Here is a 17179-nt window from a genome sequence, read left to right as displayed (position 1 = left end):
CACAATGCCTAAGCTAATCCAGTCATCACTTTTACAATAATTATAGAGGAAACGTCGTGACTATTAGCACCAATAAAGAGAAAAACTTCAAAAGATCTTCTTTAGCACTGCATTTGAGAGATAAAGTGCTTTGCTTTAATATACAGTTAAAACGTCAAGGAAATCTTAAGTATGGAAGAGTTTAATTAAATACCAGCTCAACATATTTTGGCAATGTAAAATTCACTGCTGGCATACTATTTAGCAGAATCATTTTTACAGCAAAACATTTTTTTTCTATTTATAAAAAGCCTGAGGTTGATTAAGAGATGCCACATTGCAAATGTCCATAAACTTTGTTCCTGTAGGCCGATATCTATTATAAAGTGTATTTACTGTAAGAAAAAGGAGATGTTGACATACCCTGCACTGCTCGGTAAACTTGCAAGAATGGATACAACACATCTGCCTTTCCAGTTGAAGTTGCGAAAGTGCTAAGCAGCTCACTTTACTCATTAACTAAATGCTACGTACATGAATGCAGAGGAACAGAAAAGCGACATCTTATATTAAGAACAAATGTGCAGACTACTCACAGACAGCAAAACCCACAATCGGCATACAGAACCAACTCAGGAACAGGGCTTAATTCCCATCAGCGGAACTTGGAGCACGAGTTAAAAAGCAGAGCTGCAGCATTTAAGCACCTTAAGAAGAGCCAGATTCTCATGAAACACAGTGAAGAAAAGAAACAAAGGAAAATTTTCAGTGCGCACCATTTCTGGGCCTTCCAAGGAGCCAACTGAAAAATTTTTCAAACAGTTGGGTGTTATAATAACCATCTCTCTCTAATTTTAATATGTTGTGTGAATATAAAAAAGATGGGAACGCACGTTTTATATGATAACACCGATACATTATTCACTTCACAGAAAAAAATGCTAGCGGCAACTTAAAAAACAGAAAGCCAACAGGCTTTATTTCAAGCAAACCAATTAAGCTCTTATTATTTAAAAAAACTTTGTTTGACAAAGTCATTACAAGTTAAGGTCTTTGAAAGAGTTTGGATAGGCAGGATCCATTTTCTGAACGTAGAGCTTAAAAACACGGGAGTATGCATATGTTTAACATCACATACACATGTTTTTATAAAGGACACAGCTTTGCATTTTGTGTGTACACTTCAAAAAGAAAACACTTAACAAAATGTGGAGCTATACAGACTATACAATTTACACAGGTGGGTGTCATTTCAACCCCAAATATTACCATTTGCTAGAAAACACTTTTACTTTGTACAAGACCTTGACATGATTAAGTTTACTCCTCACTCAGGAGGCTGAAACTGAACAATAAACTAAGCTGTCAAAAGACTTTATTTCAACTTGTACAAAAGGCATTAAAAAACCTAAAATACATGCTTTACCAAATATATTACATCATACAAGTCAGTGTGGTGTTTTTGACAAACCTAGCTTCATTTCATCCACTTTTAATGGCATATTTAGTTGAAATGCAAAACTGACTACACTGGAAAACATTACTTTAAACTGGAAAACGTTACTTTAAAATCAATTTCCAAGTGTATCAATTACCTTAACACAACTGCTCGCTCTAGCCAAAAACAAAAACAAAACCTGTGTGAAATAAGCAGCTCCCATTCAGAAAAATGTTCTCAGTGTTCTGTGTAAGCATCACGTGTCATTTCATCCGATTCTCCCAGCTAGACATGGTACCCTCGGCAGCATGAGAGGCATTTTTCTGTCTGCTTGGCAGATGGATTCCTTTTTAGGATGGTTAAATTGTTAGTTGCTCAAAACCAAGTTTAATTTCACAATTGGTGATTTAGCTAGAGATGTCAAAACACGTGGGAACTGCCAACAAGAAAATACATCACATCTATTGAAGCTCTTTTTGGCCTCATCTTGATAATATCAGACACAGTAAGGCATGTAGATCATAGCAATTACAAGTCACTCACGATCCTTGTGTGATAGGAAAAACATTTCACCCTCCTCTCTGTATTACCTGACATAAGCTGCATAACAAAAGCCGCGTGAAGCATCACACAGAAGTGTGTACCGGTGTTGCTGAGTGGGAAGGAGATGAACCTCTATCAGAGGAGGAAGAAATGGATCGCGTAGCAGCTTCCCGCTGCAGATCTTCAACCTTCTTCTGAAGCTCAGACCGGATGGCAAGGAGTTCTTTGAGATTCTGATGGATTGGAACCTGCAGGTGAAGACAGAAAAGGTTTACTTTGACTCTCATGCATTCTCTTCTCAAGTAATGCTTCCACTGCTTTCTGCAGTAAGACAATGAATCCAACAGCTATGAATTTCGGTGTATCGGTATTTAGTGAGAGTTTCCTTAGTCATTTGAAATGAAGCATTTCAAACTGTCCCTTTCTAACAACACAGTTGGCAGAAGGCCAATTCAAAAGACTGTTTGCAAACCAAGCTGTTGGGATAGCACACACTCCAATAAATGTCCTTCCCTGAGAACTATTTCCTCTGCCTGCTGGGACAGAACTTGTTATGCAAAGAGAGCAGAGTTCACAAAGCTGGCTGCATATGGAACATCTCGTTACTCATCCAGCCAGGCGCCTTTCCAAGAATCTGACCCCTTCCAGCACAGCAGTGAGAAAAGTGCACCAGGCAAGTCAGTCAAACTGCATCTCCTGGAGCCACACTGATAAACCTTTTGTAGAAGCGTCTCATACAGGTTTCTGCCTCTGCTGCTGACAGTGGCACGAAAAACACCTGAGACTTTGGCCAAGGGTCTGCATCAGAGTTCTAGGCACACTTCACATTCTCCTGGAACACTCAAATATATCATGGACAAAGGAAGACCCAAGTTATGTTGCTTTTGCAGCTGGGTCTGTTTTCTCAGACAAGCAGAGAGAGACCTCCCCTTCCTCCAAATGCCACAGAAAGCCCAGAAAAGTTTGGCTGTCAATTGCTTTTAATTTATTTCATTCTCTATAAACGTTGAATTGCTTACAGCTTTTGGAAAGCACAAGATGGGAAAAGAATTTATTTGGGCTGTCAAGACAATCACAGGGAAACGCAGCACTGGGAAACCCAGAGATTGCTAGACATAATAAGGAAATTATACCCTGGGCTTCTGGAATGCCAGGCTCCAGGGAACTGTGATCACCCAGGATCACTTCCTAGTGCTCACAAGTATTTGTGGGGCTGGGATGCACACCTGAGCATGAAATTCTCACGTGGTGCTAGGTGAAGATGATCTCAAAAACCAGAAAGGGTTTCTCTTCTTGCTGTCAACACACAACTGAAGCACAATTTAAGATTTTGTCAATCCTGACTTTTAAAAGAAATTTCAAAAAAAACCCCATGCACTTGATTTTGACATTTTCAAAATCTAACACTTGTGTTTCTGAAATAGGAAAAACACATTTCATTTCTAACTGAATTGTAACTTGAGAGGATAAAATAGTACCAAACAGACTGTTTAAAGGCAAGTGAAACATATTTTTCACTGAATTATTTTTTTCTTGTTTTGTGGCTTAGCCCACAAACCAAAACTTCGGCATGTTCACGAAGTGCTGCTACCAGTACCTTGGGAGTCATCAATTCATCCAGCATGCCATCTAGAGCAATTTCTAAAGCATAACTTTTGGAGTCTTCAGCAAGGGAAACACTGCACACCACCAAACAAGCTCCCAATGGCCCTGGAGTCCTGCCTTCGCTGTGGAATGAATCCTTCCTCCTTGCAATCTTCTCCCACACCCATTGCACAGATACTTTAGAAAGCGCGGCCACAAGTCTGAAGAGCGCAGCCTCCTCCACTAACCAACACAAAGCACATCTACAGAAAGCCAATCTCTTTTTTCTGAGATGGTCGTTAAGTGTTTGAAGTTTCTCAAGATACCGGATGACACACTCTGGGGAATGCAAATTTCAGTGGAGCCCAAGACTTTCGGGACTTAGCACTCTCCCCCCCTATTTTTTTTTTCTTTCCTTCAAATACAAGATCCCTTCTTCCTCCACTCCCACGTCAGAGTTCTGCTTTATGAAGACGTTTTTCTGAAACACTCGGGTCGGTAACAGAATGATTTACCATTGCTATCATTAGTCACGCCAGCCCTGGGTCACGGGAGATTTGTACACCTGAGTTCTGCACAGCTTAATCACGATTCGGCTTACCAGGCCAATTTCTCCTAGACACCTTTCACACCGGTGTTAGCTGGAGTGTTCCACACTGTGCTCTAACTCCCATCTGGTTTTTGGGGAACCCACTACAAATCCTTTCAGGCTACGCAGCACAAACACCACTGCAGGACTTGGCACGCTGCGTAAAGCACTTAGGGGAGACGGGCTGCACTTCTCCATCCTTCTTCTGCATTCCCCCCGAACCCAATTCACGAATCCACATGTTCAAACTTGGATGTAAATGCTGTTCTCCCCATGCTTCCATCTCAAAGATCAGGAACATCTTAAAATAAATGCTCTACATAAGAATAATGGCATTTTAAAAGGCAGTGCGTATTCAAGTCATGGAAACAACTCTTTAACACGAAGGCTGAAAAGTTATGCACTCCAAAAATTAGAAAGTGTCAGAATGAAGATTACTTCTCCACACTTAATTCAGCCTTCCTGTACATCTGTATAAAATTGTTGGTTAAATAAACATTAAAACATTAGTTCCTCCCTTGTATTCCTGATTTATTCAGTGCATAGTTTGATGCTACTCAATTAGTGAGCAGTTTTTCAGTATTTAGTTTTCTTTGCAGCATCTGACCCCATTTATCCCTCTGAAATAAAAATGCTCAGTTTTCCTCATGGACTTTTCTGTACTTTCATCTCATGTCGAGAAACCAATTTATTTCTCCAGCACCCCAGTGAGGCAAGGAAGCATTAACACTGCACTTTCACAGCCAAGGATGTAGAATGAACACCTCCTAATCTGGATCCCTTGGATCTCAGGCTGGTTTAACAGAGAATTCAGGAATTCAGCCATTCAGCCTCCCGGGTATCAAGCAGGACACCCAGTAAATGCCCCCTTCAACTGCTTCCAAACAGTGCATGTGAGGTTTTGATTCCACACACAACAGCATCCTTCACGATCCTGTCTAGATCACCTCAAAGAAAGACATCCAGAAAATGAGCAAGGTGGGCTCTGCACAACATAACGGATCGTTACGACTTACGAACATATAGCCACTATATCAAGAGACAAGCTGAGTGCTGTCACTTCCTAGTTTTCAAGTGCTTAACTCTGCAGCTCCAATTAGACTCTTAATACAGGCTGGGTGAGACTTAGTAAATGAACTATTTTCTCAGATTATATTCCAGAAGCAGAAGAGAAAGCATCATGCTAAGCATTATCCACTCCTCGTTCCTATTCCCTGCTAGTCACAATTCTCATCAGCTGTACCAAATCCATCTCCCCCTTTCTAACTCCATTTCCTCTCAGTTCCTGAGAATTTACTGAGATTGTTCCAACCTCCAAATTGGATTAATTTTTTTCCAGGATATGACCAGGCACGATTCTGAAAGATAATTTCTCTTCCTAAGATCTCATGTTTGCCCTAGAGGTGCAATATTTACAGAAAAACAGCCCTTCACCCCAACAAAAACCTATAACACCAGTATTTTCATAGGGGAAAATGTTTTTGTCAGATGTATTCTCCTAAGAAACTAAGCCTTTTTGGATAAAGTTTTACAAAACAATTTGGTCAGACACTCATACTTGGTGGCTCAATACAAACCATTAAAGTCTGGCAAAGCTGAAAGCAAGACAGAGTAGGGTCTGCAAGAAATGTCATCTTTTACACTTTGGCCATCGTTTAGTAAGTGCACATTAGATGCAAATGCTGCACAACAGGTCTCCATAAATATCATTGTGCCATTTCAAATGGTAGTGTAAACACGCATCGTTTTCTAACGTCTTTACCAGGAGAAGATTAGTTGTTGCTTTGCATTTAACGCAGCATCACGTGAACGCATACAGTACCACGTGGATGCACAACAGTATAAAATAACATTTCGTACAGTAAACTTCAGCTACATATTTTAATGTCCTGAAATAACGTGTCAAATTCACTCTAGAGAATACTTCCACTCTAGAAAATACTTTCAGAGTGTTTTCAAACAGCTGACAATAATGTACTCATTAGCGATAAAGGTCCGTGTTAAAATGACATACGCTTTGGGTAAGAAAAAGGTGATACAGGCAGCTGAATGATATAAAGAGCATTATAGAAGTTGTTTTTATAAAAGAACTGAAAAGCCACGTGGCATGAGGATCTGCGTTTTCTCCCAGATATCTTAAATTCTGCTGCTGTAATTCCCTTTCCTTGAGCAAAACAGCAAATTCAAATGTGAAAGAATGAAAACATAGATAATGGTGCTAGAGAGAAAAAAAAAAGGTGGGGGAACAAAGCCTCAATCTCAAGCCCCATGTATGTTTTTTATAAATGAAACTGTTAGGAGAATCAAACAGAACTGCTATCACGCAGCTTCCTGCTATCTTGGAGGGAGAAAGAAGAGTAAGAGGATGAAGCATCTTCAAATGCATTCCATCACAAGACCCATGAAAATAATAATGTTTACTTCTTTTCCACATTTCCTGAAGACTTACTCCCCAGCAGACCTGGTGCCGCCAGTGTTTCCTCATGCCATCTTTTGCACATTCTGACAGCTAACTATCTACAGTTCTGCCATTTCACACCATTCTATTTCAGTGCGATTCCTCTCTCCAATAAAGCTTTCTTCAGAAGGGAATGGGTCCTGCAATCTTGACAACAATACCTGTAATGGCTTGCTCTGAATGAAGTTCTCCTTTACTTTGCCACTGTGTAGAATAAAAGGAAGCAAAAGGGTGGCAGATTGTGCAAGGAACGAGAAGCCTGGAGAAGATCGTTTATTAGGAGATCTTGTTATCACCTTCAGCCTGGAAATATACACTCACACAGCACTAGTTGTGCCTCCACGACAAGCTTTTATTACAGCCTTGTTAGGAAATCGTCTAATTGATTTGACTGAGATGAATTTGTTGGGAGCCTGACAGCAGATGCACTGCTTCCTCTCTCATCATGCCTCTCAAATTAGGGAAGGGAGCTCAAAAGCTGTCTCCGGACCCACCACTCGTTTTTTGCTGCTTTACTCCGTGGCATTGATGCTAGGTTTGAGAAAGGCGTGCATCCCTCCCTCTGTAACAGCAGCTTCCCAGCCCATCACCTTAGTAATGCTGCTAGGCAACACCAGGCCACGAGAGCCAGTTCCCAACCATTTCTCTGCTGTACTCGAGGTGAAAGAAAAGAGCTACTTCTGCCGCACGAGAGGAGCCTCCACAGATGAAAGCTAACCCAACAGGGCATTTACATCTTTGGTGGGCTGTAACTGGAAAATCGACCGGGCCACTTCTCATGAGGTCTTCAGGATGTTTTGCCCGTGTTAGTTAAGCTACTACCTCAAAGCGCTGAAAATCGATCCGCCTCCTTTCTGTTATTCATCAAAATATTCTGGTAAAAAGTAAAGCAGAAATCGCAAGATCGATATACTAGGTTTTAACAGATTGTAATGCGTTAACCTCATCAGGAAAATCTGTCATTTGACTATTTATAAAAGATAAAATCAGATTTCTCTAATGACATAAAACTTACTAAAAAAACCATAAGTTGATAAAACAAAACCAAAACTGACATTTATATCTGATACAGCTAGAAATACAATCCCAGCAGGGATAACAGAAAGGAGCTGGCCAACAGCACTAACTAGTGGGGATAAGGGCCTGGATCCTTGCTCCAGACCTGCAACACCTCAAGAAGACTTTATGGTGTTGATTGTTTTTTAATTTATTATAATTACTACCGTAACATTGACTCAGGAGCTAAAACAAATATGACTGACTGTATGTTGTTCTCCTCCCCAACTCAGAAGCAACTTACAATAAAAATAAAATCAACTTATCAAGATTTTATTTAGCCAATTTCTGAGATTTCCCTTGCTTTTACACAATTCACATTTTTGCCCATTTCAACATTCCTAAAGTTTCCAGTCTAACTTTTCTATATCAAGCCCTGATTAAGCACAGAACCTGCTTCTGCTCCTCACGTAAGCTCTTCACTTATACCTAGCTTCTACTCTTGCACTTCTTCCCTTCCCTATATACGCCTATATTGCCAGCTGCCCTCTCCTCTCTTTGGCATGAGCACTCTCCCTGGTGAGATTGGACATGATCCTCCCACTCCTAGTGATACTGTATTTGACACCCTCTACCCAAGCCAATGAAAAAGAGCAAAACACTGTAAAATTGAGTCAGCCAAGTGGAGTTCTTCACTCAGAAAGAACTGACTGAAGGTTCCCACCAATATATCTTATATTGCAGTATTATCCAGTTAAAATGGGGGGATTTTTATTTTCCTGCTTAGCTAGATTTATACCCTGTTTCATTCAAAAACAGGTACTTACCTCTCCTACATCCTAAAGATAGGGCACCAACTGCCTATAATAAGCTGAAAAATACTTAGAACACTACTAAAGAAACATCCTTTATTGCTTAAAATACCACTGATATGAAACCATTTTTAATGGAATTATGCACATGCACATCAAAAGCAGAACCTGGTGTAGCATAACTCTCAGAAAAAGCCACTTCACAGTTATAATAAATTGTTCCTGCCAGGGGAAGACTTAAGGAAAGAGAAATTATTTCTTGTTTGTTTGCTTTTATAATTATACTTACACAGAAGCTACAATTCCAATACACATACTACTACACATATAAAATCCATCTAGACATAAGACAGCTTCATTTCCAAAAATTTTCAAACCTTCCTTTTCTTAGAATTACTACAGTTCACTTTCAGTATTGATTTTCAGGCTTTCATTCCCAAGTAATCCTTCAGGATCCTGAAGTGCTCGTGGATAGCAAAATTTGTCAACACAAGGATAGTTATAAAAGAAATTATAATAGCTACTCACTTATAGTACCACCAAGTCTTAATTGGATGGATATCTACTGTGTATTACTGTACTAGCTCAAGGACAGCCATTCACATGAAAATTGTTCAACAGTGAATGCATTTTGTCTTGTTCAGTGAGTATATGTTATCTGTTTTAGCAACAGGGAAGAAAAGCTGCAAAGAAAAATGGTGATTTTAAATTCATCGCTTGACTTAAGACTGTCAGTTTTCCAAAAACCTACTCTGTGCATTGCAAAAACAACAGTATCTTTCACTCAAGCTTTTTGTTCCTCTTCACGAAGAGCTGAAAGTCTGACAGGCTTGCTTTTAAAACCTAGTTAACAGTATACCCATAGAAAAAGTCGATCTCAAATGATGAAAACAGCAGTTCTCTATAATAATCAATACTTTCACACTTATTGTGAAGGTATGCTCCTGGGAAAGCAACCAAAACCTCCAGGCCTTCTGGAAAAGCAATACCTAGCAAAGAGAAATTATGAATCCTACCATGTGGGAACTGGAACACAGATTTTGCAAACAACTGTATAGATTTACAGGCTCAGGAAACTCTACGTGGTACAGACTAATGCCATTACTTGTTAAAACCTACAGTCCATTTAGCTTTTGACATCTGATAGATTAGAACAATGTTTTGAGGGCTTGCTCTTCCGAATATGTTAGAAACAGCCAAAAATTAATATTACTTGTACAGTATTAGTTTCTCCTTTTCTGTGCATGTTCTGACATAGTGCTCATTACAGGGTAACAACCTTTTCTTTTCCCTCAAATAACTACAGATTTGCTCACAACATGGGATAAGTACATAGTCTGCATTTTATTCCATATCAATCGAATACAGAGCGATTTATCTGCCGACGTATGTTACCAAGGCAAGTTACTTGCCTTGTCTCACAAGAAAGTCTGCAGTGAATGCAGGATGAAATCTAGCTATCCAGGGCAATACTCAAGTACCTAACCCACAAGGCTCCTTCTCCTGACGTCTCCTGCCTCATTCTTTCACACAAAAAAGATGGACTCAAAACCACGGATCGTGGACCAGCAATGCCAAGCATTTCCAGAGCCATATGACAGCCTTTTCCTGACACAAAATAATGTTAAATCAAATGTGCAAACCTTAAAAATATTACAACCAATGTCAACATCAGAGAAGAAAATGCTGGACATCTTGACTGAAGGCAGGTATAATGGTTATGGACACCCCACGTGCCAGACAGCAAGTTATACCCAGTATGTGGCAACACAACGCGTCTCAGTAATTATATTTTCCATTTTAATCTCAACTGTTTTTCCAGTACCATTTAGCATCTTATTTGTCCTTTTAAATGAGCAATTTTTTTGTTTAATGACACTGAAGTTTAGCTGAGATCTGATCACTTAACTGTTCATTGCGTCAGATTCTTCTGCAATTTCTACACAGCATAAAAAAGGCAGCAATCATGGTAACCTATTTATATGCTTTCCAGATAATTTCTGCATGCACTGTACAAACAGCTATTTATGCCTGCTTTTTGTTTTCCTTTTTTTTAAGCCAGCTATTAACCTGTGAACAGACTATCCCTGGCTGCTCGTGGAATCTCTGAAGACTGCCTGTAGCAGACAATCCTATCCCACCGGTTGAACTGAATTCATTTGTCGTAGATAGTGCTAGTCTTAAGTTCTGAATCAAAGTCTGCACACACACAAAAAGGAATGAGTTTGAAAACTCATTCAAAAATAAGAAAAAGAAAAAAATTGCAGGTATAGAAAAATTTAAAAAAAATAAAACAAAAACAAGTTGAAGCCCTGTACTCCAAGGGTAGCCATAAAAACAACTACACATATCCTAATGGACGATGCAAATTATCAACTAAAATACATTCTTGTCCTTCCGTTGCAGAGAGCAAGCCACGGCTTGAATTGAAAGGACCAGAATTTTTACTCACGCTCTGCACATATGAATTGTAAAGTGTGTACTAGTTTGAAAATACTGCCCCTGCAGAAGCCATTCGGAAACATCATTCGTTGTGTTCCCCCCACCCTCCAGAGTTGCCCAGGCAGAAAACTAACTGACATCTTGCAGCCAGAACTTCTCAGACCACTGCAAAGAAGAGGTCTGAGTGGCTACATAGGAAAGGAAAGACAAATAAATGGCATCATCTGAAAAAAAAATCAAGAGCATCACACTATCTTATCTATTCCAGGCCAGTAGATTCATCTGTAAATGCAGGTACCCACAGAGCACACACCTCTGTATAGAAGAATGAAGGAGCTTATCTTCCACATGTCACATATAAATACACTTTTTTTCCAACCCCAGGAAAGGGCAAATCTGAAAAAAATCCCTGTTCCCAGTCAATGAATTTAAATATGATAGGACTAAAATCTATCTGATTTTCTTGGGACAAGAAGTCAATAATGATGTAACACCTCTAAACTGAAACCAAGGAACGTTTTATTTCACTTAAGACTTAGAATGACCTTGTTGAAGCACAGTTTAGCAAAAAAGGGAATCTGCAGGAGATATCCACATTTAACCTACGGTTTTCCTCACTGTTACTTATCAAGACACTTGCTCTTTGAACCCTCTGGAAGGAGGCTGCGTGTCACCTATTTGCACAGGATCCATTGCAATGTGGCCATAATCCTAACACGGGGCTCTTGATACAAATAAATACCATCAAAAATCCCGAATCAGCCTTCCATAAAACACACAAATGATGTACCATTGTATGTAATCTTTTCTTTACGGAGCCTCCGACAGAGAGGTGGCGAGCAAAGCTTGCCACCAAGTATAACTTGGTGGCCAAACAGTTCTTGTATTTTCTCATTATGCCATCTCTTCCCCACCACTCATTTCATTTGGACAGGGACTGACTTTCAGGTATGTTTACACAGTCTGCCCACTTTCAGGCCTATAGATCCCAATTAAATACAAGTGATAACCTGACATTGCTGCAGGTCAATTATACTAAAGTGTGCACAAACCATACAAATGTTTTCCAGCAAATAGGCTAAGGGAAGATGACATGTTCTTAAAATGCAGTTGACAATTTTACTTCAAAACCACAAAGATTAAAATACACCTTATTTCAAGTTTTAACATGTGCTAGAAACAGATACCTAACATTTATAGGACTACAGCAACCAAAATAGAACAAGTGAGGGAAACATTTCAGAGAGAAAGCAAGCAATCGACACTTCCCCTGTATCTTAAAAGGTATTTTTCAGATGCCTGGATTTCTACCAGTGTTCTGTCCTTGAAACTTACTTAGGAACACATCTTTTAAAACAGCCTGTGACTTGTGGGTGTCTAATAAATTTGGAACTCACATCTCATGCTAACTGCCAGAAGATGAAAGCAGCTTTCAAACAGTCACTCAACGCAGGTAATTTATCATAATACGCTTGGGGATACCTTGAAATGTTACCTTAATAAAGAGACAGCGTAGCACCCTCAGATATATTATGGTTACGAAACAAGCTGATTGTTCTTTCTTCAGAATTCACAGAGCATACAGAGCATTCGTTTGATGAGATTCAGAGATTTATCTGAATAGCAGACATTACTTATAAGAACAAATACGGGATGAATCAAGGAGCATGTATAGGGACTGTTTAATCTTTAGCATGCCAACTTGAAAACAGAAAGGTCAATTGAAAACAAGTACTGTAAGACAGTAAGCACCTACAAATGAGTTGGTGTGTAGTCCAAGTCCTTCACAAACCACTGCTGTATTTTAAATCATTGTTGGTAAATGGCAAAACATGATTAAAGAAAGTTATACTAAACTCTATGAGAAGGTTAAGGCAATAAAAGTATTAAAAAGTGCTATAAAATATTATAGAAGTGTTATAAAAGTAATCTTCTGATAACAAAGACTGTTAATGTCACCTTTCACAAGTCAGTAAAGTGATACTGTAACACTATTCTACTGGTGTCTTTAATGAACATTAAACATTTTACCAAGTTTTAACATATCCCATACCTTGTTTTAGAAAATTACCCTTTTCCCCATCAGCAACAGACAAAGAGTACTTTGAAATGAAATACTGCATTTGACCTTATGAAAAAGAGTAATTTTATTTTTCTCTGTACTTTTCACTAAAACATAAAAGTCATGTGAAAGCTCATACCTGAGGCCTCATTCTTGGGTTCCATCTGACATAGTAGTTGACCCACAGTTCCAAATGGTTCAGACTAGCAACAGGATACAGGACATGGTTCTCATAGTTTACGTAGAAAGGATTTGTGAATTCATCTAACTGACTGTTTATATAGGACCACAGCGATACAGTCTTTGTGCTTAGCTCCTGAATTAAAAAAAAAAAAAAAAAAAAGATTATATAGATTGCAAAAATATAGATAGATTATAAAAATATAGATAGATAAGCAAAAAAAATATAGATTGTATAGACTGCAAAATCTTAAAATGTGAGGTTAATATCTATATATCAGTAACTTTATGAAAATTACCTTATCTACTGCAAAACAGCACTCTGAAAACACTTCCAGTAGCTGATCATTAAATAGCCTTAAAACTTGGTCAAAACTTTTAACTCTTGTTCCCTTCCAAGGCTAACTTAGGAGATTCATGCATATTATTTTCAAAGACACCAAGGTCTAGCTGAGCAAAAGAAAGCTACAGTGGTCATAATTTACAGCAATGTCTACAGCTCCTTAAACCTATGGTTACACACTGACCAATTCAAAAAGATTTGAAATTAAATTAGCCTTGAAAAGAAAATCAGTGAAGAGAACATGTAGTTTGATAGATCCAAAACAGCATTTGTGGAAAATAATTATTCTGTTCTCCTACTAGCACTATTTGCTCCTATCTATTGATACCATACTTTAAGATGCCTATTTTAGCTTTACTTGCAGTTCAGAAAGTTGTATTATTCTAAATGTAATCAGCATAAACAGTCAGATCAAAGTTTTTAAATCTGAACTTAAATCAGATTCATCTTGCAATTTTACACTCCTTCAGTGTTGTAAAGCATGTGTTTCTACTACCGCTGTGTCTTAAATTGCATTTCTTTATTGAGAACTGCATATGACTACTCATTTATGAAAAAAAGCTGTTTGGAAACCCTGTATTTGCCGAGAATGTGTTATTCAGCTCCATCTTGTGGTATTTGCATGCAACTTTTTCCCTACAGAAGCAGTGAGACAAACTAGAAAAATAACAAAGCTGAATCTGCCAAGGAATAGTTACTTCATGTTTGCGTTAGAGCAAGTATTATAAACAACAAAGCCCAAAGTAAGCAAAAGTATGCTAACAAACTTTTTTGTTTTTTAATCATTTTTTCCAAACTCAAAGTATTTCATGGAGCCCTATCTTCATTCATTTAGGCGTTTTAAATTTCCCTGGTCTTTAACCACAGGGTCAATCAAATTATGTCCTAAAGTGACCTGCAAAGTCACGCATGGGAGTTGCTCTGGAAATAGCTGAAGAAATGTTAGTATCACTTGATAATGTTTACTTAAAATTGTGTATGTTGGTCAGAAATATCTGAAAGTTAATTTTCTAAAACCCACAAAACCCACAACAGATGATAACTGAAGAAAAATGAGTGGCACCTCAGAGGTAGAGCATTCAGGACGTATTTCTCGTACCATGAAATTTAATGTTCATGTTGTATTTGAAGACTATATGGCAAATTTATCAAAAAATCCAGCTTAAGTGTTTTTAGGTCACGTATCTTAAGCATTTTCATGTAAAAATCAACAAATTAAGAATGCATATTACAGAAGTTATTTACCTCTTTTAATCTCTCTTTTTCACAGTTGCATAAGAAAGTCCCAAAGAGACAACTATAAAGATGATCCAGAATGGTGATCAAAAATAACTCATTGAATTCAAAGGCTGCAGGAAACTGAAATTAAAATAAATGGTTAAATTACTTTAAACTACATTTTAAGCAATGTAGTAAGGAAGAAACTCACATGTAAGAAATAACCAAAAGATTCAGATGAGACTTTTTTTCCTCATTTAGTGATTATTTTCAGGAAAACTCAGCAATCTCTGTAACTCCCACTGCAATAAAACATTTCACCTACATACTTCTTTATAATACTTCTACATACTTCTATATATATATATACTCCTTGGAGACGAACCTTACATTCATTGTGCAAGTACACTAGTATATAAGCATAAAAATGTTAGCTAATGTGAAACTGGTGACAGAAAGCAATTCGTTATAAGGAGCCCTGTCTAGCAACATTTGGTTCTAACACACCCCAAACTGTCTTCAACATAAGCTTTATTTCTTTTCTTACAGAACAAGAAATCATTTTGAAAGAAAAAACAAACAAAAAAACAACAGATATTTAAGAGCTTAATTTCCTATTCTAACATGCAATGAATTGGATAATAAATACAATTGCACATAAAATACACCTAATATATTTAAAACCTTTCTTTCACTTTTTACCCAAAGAAGTTATTTTTCTCAATTTCACCCCTTGAGTTTACCATCAGCTATGTACAATAATCCTTTAATCCCTTTTCTTGCTCCATTAGAAAGTAAATCCTGTATATAAGAACTGTTATTTCACTGATCGCTGTTAGCTATTTTATTCATAAATAGAGGTTACCTGACATATTTAGGAAAAAAATGGAAAATTTGAAAACAGAACAAATATTTAAGATGTATCTTAAATCTGTAGTGCTTCAAAAGTCATAAAGGAAGGAATTAATACAAAGAGTATGGGCTGCTACCTATTCAGGTGGAAAAGTCCTTCTTCAATCATATTCTATGGTAGGACTACATATGAGAACTGCTTCGTGTGGCAAAATAACTTTGTGTTCAGTGTGACAGGGCCTCAAACACAGATATGGGATGATAAACATTTTTAGAAGACTAAACGAAAATTTTAAAAGTAGCATTTCTGTAATTTACCTGTGTTTTTAGAGTGTTTTTAGAAGACGCTTTTAGGACAAACGAAACCAATTTTTTTTCATTCCCACTGAAGGAGTAAGTGTTTGCAGTAGTCTAAAATGCAGTGTTGTAGATTCATAATGAAGAATTTCATTCCATATGCAGAACTCTCCAGTCAATGTTTCAGATGTGAAGCAGAGAACTGGGTTCTGGCTTGTGCCACTGAAGAACACTGAACACCTTGGCACGAGTGATTCAAGAGCTAATTCAAACACAAAAATGACAAAAGAAGACAAGTATACCTAGGAGGAATAACCCAGCAGTTGGGACTGTGGATGAACTAGCTGATCCAGGAATTCCTCCTCAATGTCATCTGTGATTTATGAAGGGCAAATATTCAAGCATGTTGAAAGTAAGTTGAATAACACGCATCGATTGTGCTTGTATTAAAACCAGAAAGATCTAAGTTTTAAGCAATGCTCTTTTAAAAGAAGGCTGATTTAAGTCAAACATTGCTAAAACATTCTCCTTCCAAGGCTTCTCAAGCCAAGATATACCAACTTTCAACTGAAAATTTTGCGTAAGGAAACTATTGACATCATGGCTCACAGAAAGAATGGAGCCTTCCTGCTGACCCTGCTATGGATTAGGCACTGTTCAATGGGGTGCAGGGCTCACACTGGGGCTTCTCTCACAAATCAACAGTTTGTTTTCAATCACCTAGCCATTTGTTTTTATAAAACACAGAGAAACTTGATATTATCAAATTCTTTTTTTCAGTCATGCCCCAAAGTTATCACTAGCAGCACTCCCTTCTCTTAGGAAATCATGCCAGAACTTAATTACAATACAACAATCTTAACAGTGTATCTATGATTAAAACAAACAAACGTGAATCTGATAAGCAGGTATGCCAGAGCTAGTCAGGAGAAAATTCAGTACTTCACAGATCTCAATCTCCTGCATCCAGTTCAAAGCGGCAATCAGATACATAAAACAAAAATAATTTACAAAGGATCAAAATGATATTTGGAAATAACTTTGAGGACAAAGCCTCTCGTAAAGGGACTCTCTTTAACTGAAAGCCCTTAATGAGCCTTGTCACATTAGGGTTCTGTCTTGTGATGGGTCCATGCTAATCAGATGGATGCCGACACGGCTGCTATTCCGATCCAGTGAAGCATATTCAAAATTCCATACATCAGTGCTTGCACTGCAACTAATTTATTAATAAGTGATAGCACTTTATTGAAACTCTGCCTTTGAATACAAGAGTTGTACTGTTGGAACTGATGTATCAAGACTGTAAAGCTTCTATTACTGCTGCTGAAAAACCACTGACCTAAAAATTCTTTGCTCTGTAGTTCCAAGCCCATTAGCGTCTGT

The 17179-nt window shown here is 38.0% G+C and overlaps 1 protein-coding gene across 4 annotated transcripts in view; it reads right to left on the bottom strand.

Moving 5' to 3' along the window:
- Positions 1-931: 931 nt before the first annotated feature.
- The window catches only part of MTMR1 (myotubularin related protein 1), a 38280-nt gene continuing 22032 nt past the window's right edge, over positions 932-17179 (bottom strand). For all 4 annotated transcript variants that reach the window (XM_080554005.1, XM_080554006.1, XM_080554004.1 and 1 more), the window contains 3 exons: positions 14672-14785; positions 13043-13219; positions 932-2208 (listed from right to left, as the gene is read on the bottom strand). In XM_080554005.1, the coding sequence (XP_080410131.1) occupies positions 2044-2208; positions 13043-13219; positions 14672-14785 (456 nt within the window). In that variant the 3' untranslated portion in view covers positions 932-2043. The remainder of the gene's footprint in view (positions 2209-13042; positions 13220-14671; positions 14786-17179) is intronic.

Source organism: Anser brachyrhynchus (assembly GCF_964034855.1).
Source record: "Anser brachyrhynchus genome assembly, chromosome: 13".
In the NCBI taxonomy this organism is placed as follows: domain Eukaryota; kingdom Metazoa; phylum Chordata; class Aves; order Anseriformes; family Anatidae; genus Anser; species Anser brachyrhynchus.
The sequence above is the reverse complement of the archived record's forward strand: the minus strand, read 5'-3'. Positions and strand labels throughout refer to the sequence as shown.